Genomic DNA, 13,314 nt, shown 5'->3' on the forward strand with positions numbered 1-13,314 from the left:
TAATTGGGTCGGCGTAAATATTGGAAGCAGAAGGAAGTGTTTCCTCCAACCAGTGACTCTGTAAACTTACTATTCAATACACTAAATCTCATTTGTTAAAAAGTTGTGGTTTGTCACCAGTTGTCAGACAAGTTCACAATAAGCCACGAAATAGTCCCTACATGTAACCCCTCTTGTAAAAGCACTTCTTGTTGTTTTAACACTTCAGGTTTTGAATAAACAGACAAGATTTACTGTGGGAATTTCAAGCTTTTAAGGTGCTGATAGGCTGACTTAGCTTCTGACAGAGCACAGCTGTTTTCCTGATTCAGGTCTTTTTGCTAAGGTGCATAAATGCCCCAGGCTCTAGCTCCATATATATATAGATATATATATATATCTATATATATATATATATACACATATATGTGTGTGTGTGTATCTTTCTATATAAATGAATGAGTAAATCTTTTTTCTCATTTAATCTTTGGAAAAAAGCAAATAATCATAATTCCTAAAATGTCAAACACTTTGCCTTGAATCACCCTGAGAAAAGTGTTTAACATTGACCTGCAGAGATCATTGAGATTCAGTGACTTAAATAATGTGCAAAGCTATCGTGTTTTCATTTTAGTATGATTCCCACAGTAAAGTGTCTGGTGCGTTTACTTCATTTATACAAAGAGGAATCCCATGAGAAGCATCATCTCAGCACCTTCTAACATTCATCTGTTCTTGCAGTTGAATGAAACTCAGCATGCTCCTCACCAAAATGTACATTTGCCCTCTTTCTACATAATGTGTCACATTGTTTGTCATATTAACTTAAGTAGTGGTTAGAAAAAGACATACTAATCTTATACAGTGTCATGACTCACTGTAATGTATGTTTCATAGCAGCAAAAAGAGATTAACATTATGTTAAATATTAGTGCATCAAGTGTTACTCTACCCAGAGACCGTGTATAAAATAGACCCAGTCTTCCAGGTTCTTTCTTAAGTGATAAAATATTAGTTGCAAAAATGAACTCAGTTTGATTTGTTTAATTTGTAACGTCAGTAAACGTTTTCCTGAGGAATTAATGGTCTCAATCAGAGGAAAATGTAAAGGCATGGCACATGTGAGTGGACAACAGTGTGATTGACAGCTGGTATCGTCCACGTTGTTAACATGGCACCGACCAAATCACAAATCTACAGGCTTCAAAACAGAAGTTTGGATTTGGAAGTGACATCACGACCGGTTGGCGTTTGGAGTTTGGCTGCTCGTGCTTGTGCTCTTGAAAGATTGGTCTTCCATAGTTCTGTTTTAAAGTGTGTAACACTATTTTTATAAAAAGGTACAGTGGAATTCATTTAAAGATTAAAGAGGAACTTTGTAAGTCTGGTTGCTAGACTGCTTTTCCAAATGGAGCGCCCCCTACAGTCTTGGAGTGCATATTTTTACAACATCACCATCCATTGTCTACAGTTTTATCCTCACTGACGCTCCCCCCTTGCTTCCGCTCTCCATGTTTTCAATGGAGTCGAGGAACATGCCGTTTTGCATGCTTCTGTTTTTCAATTCTAAAAAAGCTTTTTCTTCTGCTTCTTTTTTGCCAACTCTGTGCTCTGTGCTGTGATGAATGTCTAAAATAACACTGTCGCTGCCTTGATCTAATGGCCCGTACCTGTCTAGGGAGTGTGTCTTGTGCCATGAAGCAATGGTCGGTGGCCCTGATCTTGCAAGGCTTGTTTTCCACTAACAGACAGTTAGGGGAGTGGAGATAGCCCCCAATCGCCCCACAACAAGACATTTAACCATCACAATGACTCCAAAGCTGTTAAATTAGGGTCAAAATCCTGCTTTAAATGTAAATGTACCAGATTGTAGCCATAAGCTAAGGTCCATCTGTAGTTCCTAGAAAAAGATCATTCACATACACAGTATTATGCATCTCAACAGTACACAGTACAGCCACAGATCGACATGAAATAAAAACAACGATGTAAAGCAACAGTGACAATTGCACATTGCCTCATATAGTGCAGCTATTGTTGCACATTCTTGCATGTTTATACGACATTGTCCATTAATAGATTACAGTCGTACAGTAAATTGCACATGGTGGTTAGGCATGTCCACAGTGCTGGCTTGTTCTCAGCCACATCTTCAGATGTGTTTTGAATGTTGCAGAGCTGGATCCGTCTCCAACTAAAGGTGATGAACTGTTCCATAATGAACAACAGAGCGTTTTGACTGAAGGCAGTTCGTCTAAAGGGCACTTCACAGTCACCTCTCACTGTGGCTCTTGAGGCTCAAGTTGTGGAAACGCAGTTGTAGTAGTACTTGAATCCTGGGCTTGTGACTCGACTTGGACTTGAGCACTGATGACTCAGACTTGGACTCAAGCTGTTGCTTCATCCAGACTCCAAAGTTGAAGAAGAGGACTCTGACTTTTTATTTGTTTTTTTTGTAAAAGGACATATTCATTTGGTATGTGATATTGCTACATAGTCACTCATTTTCACAGTCTACCGTGTTAAGATTCCTAAAGAGACTTCCTGAAGTGTTTGCTTTGTGGACATTGATTTTTACAATGAACTCCAGTTACACTGAAAATAAACAGTTAGTGACAATTTGATGTCTTTTTATCGGAAACTGTTTTTATTTGTACTGTATGTCCGCTCGAAGCGGAGAACTGGAGTCCATCTTGTAACTGGATCCAGACTCAGCCTTGATAACTTGGATAGTAATGGAAACTTGACTCAGACACTGGGGACTCTAGTGATTTGGACTGCACACTCAAAAAATATAGATAGATGTAAATTAAATACAAATTAAATTGAGAATTTTAAAACTAACTTTGTTTTGTTTATATTTGTTTTATAACATGTGTTTAATGTATTACATGTGTTATTAAAAACAAGCAGTCCAAAACCCTCATCCTTAGTATTTCCTTTTCATTATCTCTCAGCTCTTTTCTTTTTTCTTATTTCTTATTTGTAATTAAAAGGGTTTAAAGAAATAAAGGTGCATGTCGTCAGCATGAAAAATTTAAATTTGCACTCTAGGTTTAGTGACTCTGCTAAAACTTAACGGCTATTACAAAATATAAATGCACATCTAGTGCTTATTAAAAAAAGATTAATTAGGTACTTTTTGGCATCTTGTTTATTAAATTGTGTGTGTGTGTGTGTACTGATCTCCAGGTCCACAAGCAGATGCATAGTGTGTCAGAGGAGCTGAGTGCGTGCAGGAAGGAGCTTGAGACACAGACCACAGCCCTAAAGAGAGCTACCCATGACAAGGAGGAGCTGGCCAAGGAAAAGGCTGCTCTGGGTGTCAGGCTAAACTCCGCTGACCGAAAGACCTGTGGTCTCACGCAGGAGCTGCTTGCACTTAGGTCTGAGTGTATTTTGTGTATATGTGTGTTTGTTTGTGTGGTTTGTGTAGTCCTGAAATTTCCGGGACTAGTTTCAGATATAAAACCGTGGTTGGGTTTATGTATGTATCAGTTATGGTTATGGTTAAGAGAGTATGGAATGGATATAAATCAGTCCTGTGTCCTCAAAAGCATCATAAACAACCAAGCGTGTGTATATGTGTGTGTTTGTGTAAGTCAGACCAGCTGCCAATGTGTATTTAAGGTCATTTTGATATTTTTTTTGAAAGTAAATTCCACTTTGTAAAGCTCAGTGAGTCTCATGTAACAAGAGTCTTTAAGTAACATGGTTTTATTTGGAAACTATGCTCATGATGGATCATTGGATTTTATAACCTTCTACACCTAGTGGTTCAAAGGCTCTTTTTTCAACGCTCAAACCACTTTACCGCTGTGTTCCAGAGCAGAGAAGGAGTCCCTGGAGACGGCTCTGTTTGAAAGCCAGGAGCTTGCCTCGTCCCTGGAGGCTGAGAACACCAGGATGGAGGGGGAAAGGCACGGCTTGCTCCTGGCTAACGAGGCCTTGACGCGTGAGTAGTCCCCTCCTTCAGAGGTCCCACTGTCCTCCATGCCAAGCCCCCTGGCCATGAAGCCTTTCCAACAGCCCACTAGAGATCCATATTTCAGATGTGAGCTCTGCAACAGCTGTGAGCTCTGATCCTGGGCTGCAGGATCACTGGAGCTGCTTTCTCAGCTGACCAGTGTCCCACTGCTCCACACAAACACATGAATCAGATGAGTGGTGTTAAGCTAACATATTCCACGGACAGCCATGCATTAGTATCCCCTATAAATAATAAATAACCCCCCCCCCCCCCCCCCCCCAAATAAAATCTTGCTTGTCTTCCCTTCACTTTAGCAAATGTATGAGAATTTGGTCGTGGGTTTATTTGTCTGTCCAGGTGATGCTGCTCGCATGCGGGTAGATGCTGAACACCAGTTGACACAAGCTGCACAAGAGCGGAGCAAACTGGAGGAAAAGCTGTCTCAGGTGGAGAGGCAGGCCCAGCTGAGCCTGAACAACAAAGAGCAGATTCACAGAGAGCAACAGGAAGCCGAACGCCAAAGAAATGTACACTACTGCGTTACTCTGACGTAATCATTAGAGATGCTTAATTTTCTATTAACTAATGAGCGAGTGTGTGTGTGTGTTTGGTGGTTGCTAGGAGCAGCAGTGTGCAGAGCTGAAGGTTCAGAGGGAGCAGGCTGAAGAGCAGCTGTGGAGACAGTGTGAGGAGCTGCGTGTGCGCAGTCAGCAGGAGCTGCAGCAGGTGCAACAGGAGCAGTCCAGGCTGCAGCAGGAGTTCAACCAAAGCCTCCTGCAGGCTGAGAGTGAAAAGCAGCAGGTGTGTGTGTGTCGTGACCTCCATCTGTCCGTTATGTTTTTAAGCCTCCATGCATGGAAGTGAGCCAGAGGCTGGAGTTGATATGTTTTTGGGTCGTTGTAAACAAGATATCTCCTCCCACATTCAGTTCAACTCTCTGATGAAGGTCAGTGCAGAATTTAAAGTTAAATCTTACCATTTTATATCTTTAGCATCTGCCGTCCAAGAACAACATTTACACCCAAACAAATCAGTGCACATCATTTAGGATGTACGTTTAATAAATAGATAAAAACAAGTCAGTTGGACCATCAGGAGTGAGTGCTGAGCAGAGCAGCTGTCTTTGTAATTTGTTTTTAAAGGTTTTTTATAAGAGCTGCAGCTCCTCACTTCCGTGTACTCTTAAACATTACATTTTAAGTAAACTTTTTGAATGAAAACAAGTGCATTTTGAGCGATGGGAAAATAGTGTAGACTGAAAATGCATTGGTCAGCAGAAGAATGAAATTAAGATGAATTGTTTTCAAATGACCATCGCAAGCATGTGCTGCCAGGATCCTTATACAAGTCACGTGTATCTCTCACCTATTGAAGCATGATAGCATCTGCTAATTAATTAATTTAAAAATGATTATTCTTTTTTTTATTATTAATTAAGTTAAACCACACATTTCAGAGAGAGGAGTGACGAACAACCCCAAGATAAACCAGTAGTTTCTGACTTTTACGAGTGGCAGCCACATATAATCAAGGTACCTAATTTCTTCACCTAATTTCATGTCATTATATTATTGGGAGATTTACCCCATAATATACAGTATAGGGAGTTCATTCATTCATTTATACACCATGTGAGGGTCACAGTGGGCTGAAGCTTATCCCAGCTGACATGTAGAGAAAGGCAGGTAAACCCTGGACAGGTCACCAGTCCATCGCTTACACCCACGGTCAATTTATAGTATTTATAATCCCAGATGGGAGTCGTTTCACATAATCTCTATTTTCTCTATTTAAAAGAGAGATATTTTTCAGCTGTGTATACATTAACTGATGTACGTTGTTATAAACAGGCTTTGTCCCAGAAGGAGGCCGAGAAGGCCGCTCTCACTGAGAAGCTAACTTCCCTGCAGCACGACTTGGCCGCAGCAGATATGGAGCTGGAACACACGAAGAGGAAGGCACTCAGCACACATGAGCAGGATAAGGTACAATATAACACAGTTAAGTGAGCTCCGGTTAATGTTCTTCACGTTCTTCAAATCAATTGTTTATTTTGTGTACCTCTGTGTTCTAGAATGCAATGGCTGCCCTTCAGTCTGAGCTGCAGGACTTACGGACTCAGTTTGAAGAATCTTTGAACTCCCATGAAAGTACAAAGAAGAGTCTGACGGAGCAGGTCAAAGAGCTGAACCAACACAGAGAACATGCACAGAAGGAGGTGAGAATAATGGAAAAACAGTGGGCAACTATAAGTATTTCCATTTGGCAGAAATGGTATAAAAATAATTATACTCACTATTCACTACATCAGGAGCAGGTTGTCATGTATTTAATGAACAAACGAACCAGCTTTTCAGTTTTAATGCTAACTGAAGGTTGCAAATGTTCTCCTACATGTTTGAAAGTGAGGGACATGCAGCTTCAACATCCTTCACACTGTGCCTTTAATGTTTGATGAGATGATCTGCATACTTATACTGCAGCAGGTGGTTGTTTGAGTTACTGTTGCGTATCATGTTGAGCCAGTCTGGTCATTCTCCTCCGATCAACAAGCCATTGTCTCCTACAGAACTTTATTCAGACCATTCACACCAAATCCCTGTAGATCAGATATTTCTGAAATTCACCAAAAACCATATCATGTTAATAATCACTTAAATTGGCATTGAGTTTCTGCCATGTGATTGGCTGAAAAGACATTTTGCTCTAACAAGCACTTGAACAGATGTACCTAATAATGTGGATGAGTGTGTGGTGTCAGATCTTGATTTTGAGGAACACAAAACAAACCATAGATTGTATCAGGTGGGTCTGAGAATATAGATAGCGGGCTTTGTTTGTACAGTTGGATCCCTGACACGGATAAGAAATGACAGGATTGTTTGGACTGGCAAAAGATGGGATCTGCTTCAAGTGTAAGGGGGAGTTAGTACCAGGGTGAAGGAGAGCCATTCACCACAGGCTACTGTTGATACAAGCTGGTGCCACAGAGCTTTACTAGCATCATGGTGCCATCAGGCGCACAGACTGCAAAGTAGAAGTGGTGACCACTCTTATGATGCTTGCCCAGCTCTTTCTGTCTCGTTCACTGGAGGAATAATTTATCCACTGGGCTTAATATAAACATAACAGTGCAATTAGACTATAATTTTGGCTTTGTGACATCTCCTCTCTGAGCCAAATGAGAGCAGTAAATCTCTACTGCTGGGTTTGCTTGAAGTCAGGATTTTAGGCACAAGGTTGCTGCGCGCTTCAGTGAAATAACAAGCTCACAATCACCTCATTAAGATGTAACTGCTGAGCTGTGAGGGCCTCATCGTGCCTTGATTTAATAGCCTGGGTTTCTTGGAAACGTCAATAGTTTATCTGCGTGGGACGTTTTGGTTTCAGTAAAAACTCCAAAAATGATGATCATCCTGTCTTTGCACCGTCTCTCTCGTCTTGTCAAAGTTTAGTGAATGCGGTTGTGGAGCCGGAACACAGGGGTTTTGAGGTTTGGACATCCCACCCCGGCACCATATATCGAGCCAGGCTTCAGTGACGCTGTCGTATTTGGCTGCCACCCAGACTCATTTCCTTGTTTGATTATTTTCAGTAATAAAATCTTGGGATTCTCATGTTAAACAGTGACAAATGGAGAACAAGAGTTTGCTGCTGGATGAGGAAAGAATTATAGACCTGGTTAAAGACATCGGGCTCTGGTTGTGATTGACTCGTGAGGTGAGCCCAGTCATGTGCTCTGAATGACGGACGACGGCCCACAGAGACACACACACACAGAGGTGTGTGTGTCAACTGCTGCCTTAAAACCGAGTTTATCTTTTTCATCTTAAATTGGTGGTCAAGCATTACATGATTTTTAATACATTTCCTTCCAGTACACTTTAAAAACTGTATAACTTAGGTGGAATGTCCTAAAATTGTCATGATAATGTCAGAACTTCATGGACTTTGTGGCAGCCACTGGTCCACTGATGCAGCCTCACATGGGGATTTGTCCCGGTTTGCCCGGTGTCCACTCAGGCCCTGGCAGAGCAGGAACGACACAGCCCCTGGTACCATAATACATTGAGTTAACCCCTTGTGTAAATAAGCCAGTAGGGGAGTGTTTATTTTCTTCCTTGCAGCGGTGAGAACCTGGCTCTACTGGGACTCCACGTCCCCGTCTCCCATCCATTGCTGCCCTCATATTCTTGGCCCTTCTCCTTCACTTTAGCCCCCCCAAAATCTGATAAAATAAAGTATAAATGGCCAGATCAGCACTGGCTTGTTTTTTCTCACATTAGAGTTTATGAGAAAGAACCATCTTGTGTGGCCTCTGATCAGAACACTCCTCCTCATCCTGGTCCTCATCCTCCCTCCTCCACTCCCACCCTTCCACCACCTCCTGAGTAGGGGGGGGGGGGGGTTACTGTTTATCATGTTGCCCGGATTTTTTACACTGTGAGGCCCAGTAAAGAGATTGGGGGAGACAGCAGCTCGCTACAGGCCCACCTGGCTCCTATCCATGCCCAGATAAGCTCTGTCCTCCCTTTTTCTCTCACTAAACACATGTTGCCATAAAACAGAATATAGGTCATACAGTATCTTGAGACTCTGCACGTAGCACTTAAGAGTAAGACATGCTGAGCTTTCAAACAAAGAAGCTGAAATTCTTTATCTGATCCCAAATCAGTTCTGCAGTGTACTGAAGGACTTTTCCTTTCTGTTTGTGTTTTAGCTGCTGATGGAAGGTTCTTATGATTTTTTAAGGGTGAGAAGAATTTTGTTAGTGTTGGACATTTGTACTGAATTTATATTGAAAACACGTTTAAAAAAAAAAAAAAAATAGTGCAGAGTTTATTAAATCCTGATAAACTGTTTTTATATCCAAAGGAAATGTATTATAAAATATATTATGTAATGCTTGACCACCAATTTAAGATGAAAAAGATAAACTTGGTATTTCTATATGGGAGTTTATCATTAATCAAAGGGAGAGGTTTAAAATAATAATAGCGTATATGTTTAAAGTTGTAGTGAAGTAGTTATTTAAATTCAAACGGTGACAAATGAGGCTGATTTTCGGCTCCACACGGCTCTTTCTGTTTCTCAGTAAAGCAGTGTTAAAATCTTGGAGGGAACAGAAATAATAATACAACAATAATCCAACACGACGGCTGCTAAAGGGAGAATTCTACTGTGATAGATGCTTCTTGTCCCCACCCACCACTGTTGCTGTATACACACAAATGCTCCCCCATTCAGGTCTGATAGTTTTGCTTGGCAGAGCTTGTTTCCAGATGAAGGACACAACATACAAATAATGCTACATCTTTTCTGTTCTAGAAGAAGCAAACAGAGGCCGAATAAGAACATCCGCAACAAAGAAATCTGCCGTTTTAACGCCATACAAGGGCTTCAACAGGTTCAATGTGTCTATTGAAGACTTCCTAATTTACCCTCACTGACCCAATATCCTGCTTTTCATGAACATGAAGTTAGAAGGCCTTCGGCGGCAGCTCCAGGAAGCTCAGGATGGACTTATCAGTGGGCGCAGGGAGCTGATTGAGGCTCACAGAGAGCTCCAGGAGTGTGCGCTGGAGCGCGACAAGCAGCGAAAAGAAGCCTTGGACCAGAGAAGACTCTTGGGGGATGAGACCAGAGAGAAAGAGGCCATCCAAGCCTCCAACCAGGAACTCAGAGCTTTGATTAAAAAAGCAGAGAGTGAGAACAGCAGGTAGAGCTGAAATTGCACATTTCCCGTGAATCCTTTTGTTGTGGTCTTCGATGGATGATTTGATATTTTTCTGTCGTGCTCATTTTAAACAACGCAGCCTGCGACGAGCCGTGGAAGAGAGAGATCAGAAAGTGTCAGTCTTAGAGGAATGCAGGAGCTCGATGGACCAAAAGGGAACCACCTTACGGAGCAGTATGAGAGAGCTGGAGAAGACTCGCCTGCAGGCACGCAGAGAGCTGCAGGAGCTGCGCAGACAGGTGAAAGCATACTCAGGTCACTGCTTTCCATCAGATGTATTTATAAATAAAGGATTTACTTTTAAAAGGTTTGTGCTGTGTTAACTCGAGCAGGTAAAGATCCTTGAAGGCGAGAACAGCCGGCAGAAACAGGAGCTGCAGGAGCTGCAGGCTCGGGTTTGTCAGGAGGAGCAGAAGGAGGAGGAGGCACGTCGCGAAGCGTTCAGTCTCAAGCAGAGAGTTCTTGAGTGTGAGGCCGGGAGAGACGCAGCGCTAAATGAGGTAGACAAATACCACGAGTTATGCTGCAACAAAGTTAATAACATGAAAACATGATAAACACAGTCTACTCAAATATATTAATATAACAAGACCTACAGTTGTTATATAATAAAGAAACTCACTTTGTTTCATCATAAGAACTTTATTGACTTTAAATCTAAAACAGTTTAGATTTTGTATTTTATGATGAAGAGATTTTAACCTCTTCTGTCCCATAACTCAACTTTTAGGGTCCCCAAGCTCTCATGACCCCAGCAGTGAGAGTGTCCTTGAGTTGTCAAGTGAATGTATGGCATAGTTTTGTATTCTGTTTCCAAGAACATGGAGAGCAACTTGAAACAGAAAGCACATCATTATGGTGAATTTGAAGCCTGGTTAATGTAGCCTCTTTTTATTTATTTTAAAGAATATGGAGTAAAATGAATATACCAGTCTGTGGAATATTCTGTATACATATGAAGCATCCAGCCCTGAGGTTGAGACACTTTTTTTTTAATCTCAAAGCTCAATTTATTACAGAAACTATGTCCCATCACTCTATTTACACAGGAAATGAGTTGCTAACAATGGTGAATGATAAATAGTAGAAATAGATGTCAAAAGAAAAAGGTTAGTGGTTAAATGTAGACATCATTTCTTTTAATTTGTTAAGATTCAAGATTCAAAATCTACTGATGATGCTGGTTTTTAGCTGTTCTCACATTTACCCAAAAAAAACCAGTGGAGAATCTGGAGACTTTGATTATTTATTAATTCTTTCATAGGACGTTTCAAGTGCATTTTTGCCCTTTAATTGATGTTTTTCAATGTTTTTACCCTGCTTGATATGAAGAAAATCAGACTGAAGCACTTTTCTTACTATATTTGTATTTATTTATTTATTTATTTATCTATGCATCTATGCAATTTGATCTGCAGTTTATATATGAAAGGTGCTATATCAATGTATTATTATGTAGTCCTATAGAGAAAATAATGCAGTCAGTTTTTGTCTCGAAAGGTCGCAGGTGTGCAGCGTCGTTTGGTGGAAATGGAGACGGAGGGTCAGCAGAGTCGAGAGTTGCTGCAGGAGAAAGAGGCCTATCAACAGCAGAGTAACCAGAGGCATAAAGAAACCTCTGTCCAGCTGCAGGAGGCACTAGAGGACGCCAGGGTCCAGGTCACAGATCTGTCCGCACAAGTTGACTTAGCGCAGCGTAAGGTTCAGGGCCTGGAAGAGCAGCTTCGGTCGGGTGACGCTAAACGTAAGGACCTGGAGCTAAAGCTGGCAGGAATGTATTCAGCTCTGCGTCGCACTGTTGGAATCAGCCATTCAAAGCCTCCAAACACACCTGGCTCACGTAGACGGTCTCCCTCTTCCTGGAGATGCCACCTGCAAGTAAGAGGTAATTGCCATGAAATTTTACACTAAGGTGTTATGATGCCATTCGTTTGCTGTACGCTGACCCGGTAACCAATGTGGTCTTTGGTCAGGAGGGGAGAACGTGACGGACAAATCTGCGTCTCGTGGTGAAAATGAAGAGCTGGACATCGACACAGTGCACACAGCCCTGCAGGAATTCCAGCAGGAACTTCGGGAAGCACAAAGAGACAGGGTATATTTGAATTTCCTTAAGGTTGCATATACATTAAATACACAAATCACTTGCAGTGGATCCAGCAACATGTTTTATTTTCTCTCAGGATGAAGCCAAGGCTCAGCTCGTCAGTCTGAGTCAGCAAGTGGCACAGCTCAAAGCCAGCCAGAATAAATCAGCCACCCAGGTACTGCAACTTCAGGCATCCTTGAAGCAAACAGAGCAGGGTAAGAAACCCAATGGATTCTATAAATATACAAGAAGCATCATTTGTTTATTTATTTGAGACAAACAACATCTTTATTTTGTCTCACAGGAAAAAGAGAGATGACAGAACGATTGCAAGCGCTGCAGTTATCATTTTCCCTGCAGGAGGGAGTCGCATGTCGTTCAGAAAGAGAGAAGAAGAGCCTTGAGGAGGAGTTAGTCCAACTCAGGACTAGTCTGCAAGCTGCTGAGGCAGAGTCCAGGGTACTGCAGGTAGGTAAAAACATAGCTTATGAATATAAACAAATGTCCAACCCAAGAAACACAAGTATACGTATTCTATGTTCCATTTCTGTCAAATTGAAATATTTTCATCAAAATCTCTTACTCACCGGACCTTTAAACGGCAATTGATTCCATTTCCTCTACAGGATAAGTTGGAGCTCTTCCAGGGCTTAGAATCTCGTGCAAGTGCAGAACAGCGAACGCTGAAAGAGGCTTTGGACGCAGCAGAAAACAGATCCAGCCGCCTGGAGCTGACTCAGCGCACCCTTGAGGGTGAGCTGCACAGGGCCCAGCTCAGGGCAGCAGAGCTGGATGCAGAGGCCGGGGCACTGCAGGAGAGACTGACTGAGCTGAGGAGGAAGCTGAGCGAGAGCGAGGACCGCTGTGCCGCCCTGACGGTCAGTGAGGAGAGACTGACCACGTCACTGGCTCGAGCGGAGCAGCATGAGAGCCAGCTGAGAGAGCAGATCCACAAACTGTCTGACTCTCTCAGTGACAACAGGAGCAGCAGTGGAGCCCTGCAGGAGCAGAGCACACAGCTGCAGAAGGCTCTGACTGCCAGTGAGCAGGACCGAAGGCTGCTGCAGGTACATACTGTCGCCTGGTTAAAAAAGAACATACAGGAACAGGAAATCAATTTAAAGAAGGATATTTTTTTTCCATTTTCCCTTACAAAAACAAATCATGTTCAGTGTATTTTAAATGTTTAACCTTTTTCCTCTCAAGGACTTTTGATTAAAACTTCAATAGAAGACCGATCATCATGCTTCCACTGCCATGATCTGATTTAGTGCAGCTATTTAACCTTCACAGCTTCAGACTGAACATTATTCTGTTCACGTTTGCTGCTTCGTTTTCCTCAAAGACCTTAAAGAGGGAGCAATAAAATGGCCGGACAAGCTCATTAATTTTCTAAGAGCTTCTCAGGAGAGATTTCCGGCCTTAGTGTGGAAATGGACTTTAAAGGTATTGAACAAACAAAAACATGACATTCTTATCATAAATCTCTTGATTTGCTCGAACGCTGTCGTCTCACTGTAGTAAAACGAGAAAGAAATA

General features: G+C 41.9%; 1 protein-coding gene across 1 annotated transcript in view; it reads left to right on the forward strand.

Moving 5' to 3' along the window:
* crocc2 (ciliary rootlet coiled-coil, rootletin family member 2) overlaps positions 1-13,314 on the forward strand; it is a 45,137-nt gene that overhangs the window by 26,002 nt on the left and 5,821 nt on the right. The window contains exons 18-31 of the mRNA XM_058638690.1: positions 3,172-3,365; positions 3,807-3,934; positions 4,307-4,476; positions 4,571-4,750; positions 5,800-5,934; positions 6,024-6,167; positions 9,430-9,668; positions 9,766-9,925; positions 10,019-10,186; positions 11,187-11,571; positions 11,660-11,781; positions 11,870-11,990; positions 12,080-12,243; positions 12,402-12,842. Coding sequence (XP_058494673.1) covers positions 3,172-3,365; positions 3,807-3,934; positions 4,307-4,476; positions 4,571-4,750; positions 5,800-5,934; positions 6,024-6,167; positions 9,430-9,668; positions 9,766-9,925; positions 10,019-10,186; positions 11,187-11,571; positions 11,660-11,781; positions 11,870-11,990; positions 12,080-12,243; positions 12,402-12,842 — 2,751 coding nt within the window. The remainder of the gene's footprint in view (positions 1-3,171; positions 3,366-3,806; positions 3,935-4,306; positions 4,477-4,570; positions 4,751-5,799; positions 5,935-6,023; positions 6,168-9,429; positions 9,669-9,765; positions 9,926-10,018; positions 10,187-11,186; positions 11,572-11,659; positions 11,782-11,869; positions 11,991-12,079; positions 12,244-12,401; positions 12,843-13,314) is intronic.

The sequence above is a fragment of the Solea solea genome, chromosome 9, assembly GCF_958295425.1.
Source record: "Solea solea chromosome 9, fSolSol10.1, whole genome shotgun sequence".
NCBI lineage: Eukaryota > Metazoa > Chordata > Actinopteri > Pleuronectiformes > Soleidae > Solea > Solea solea.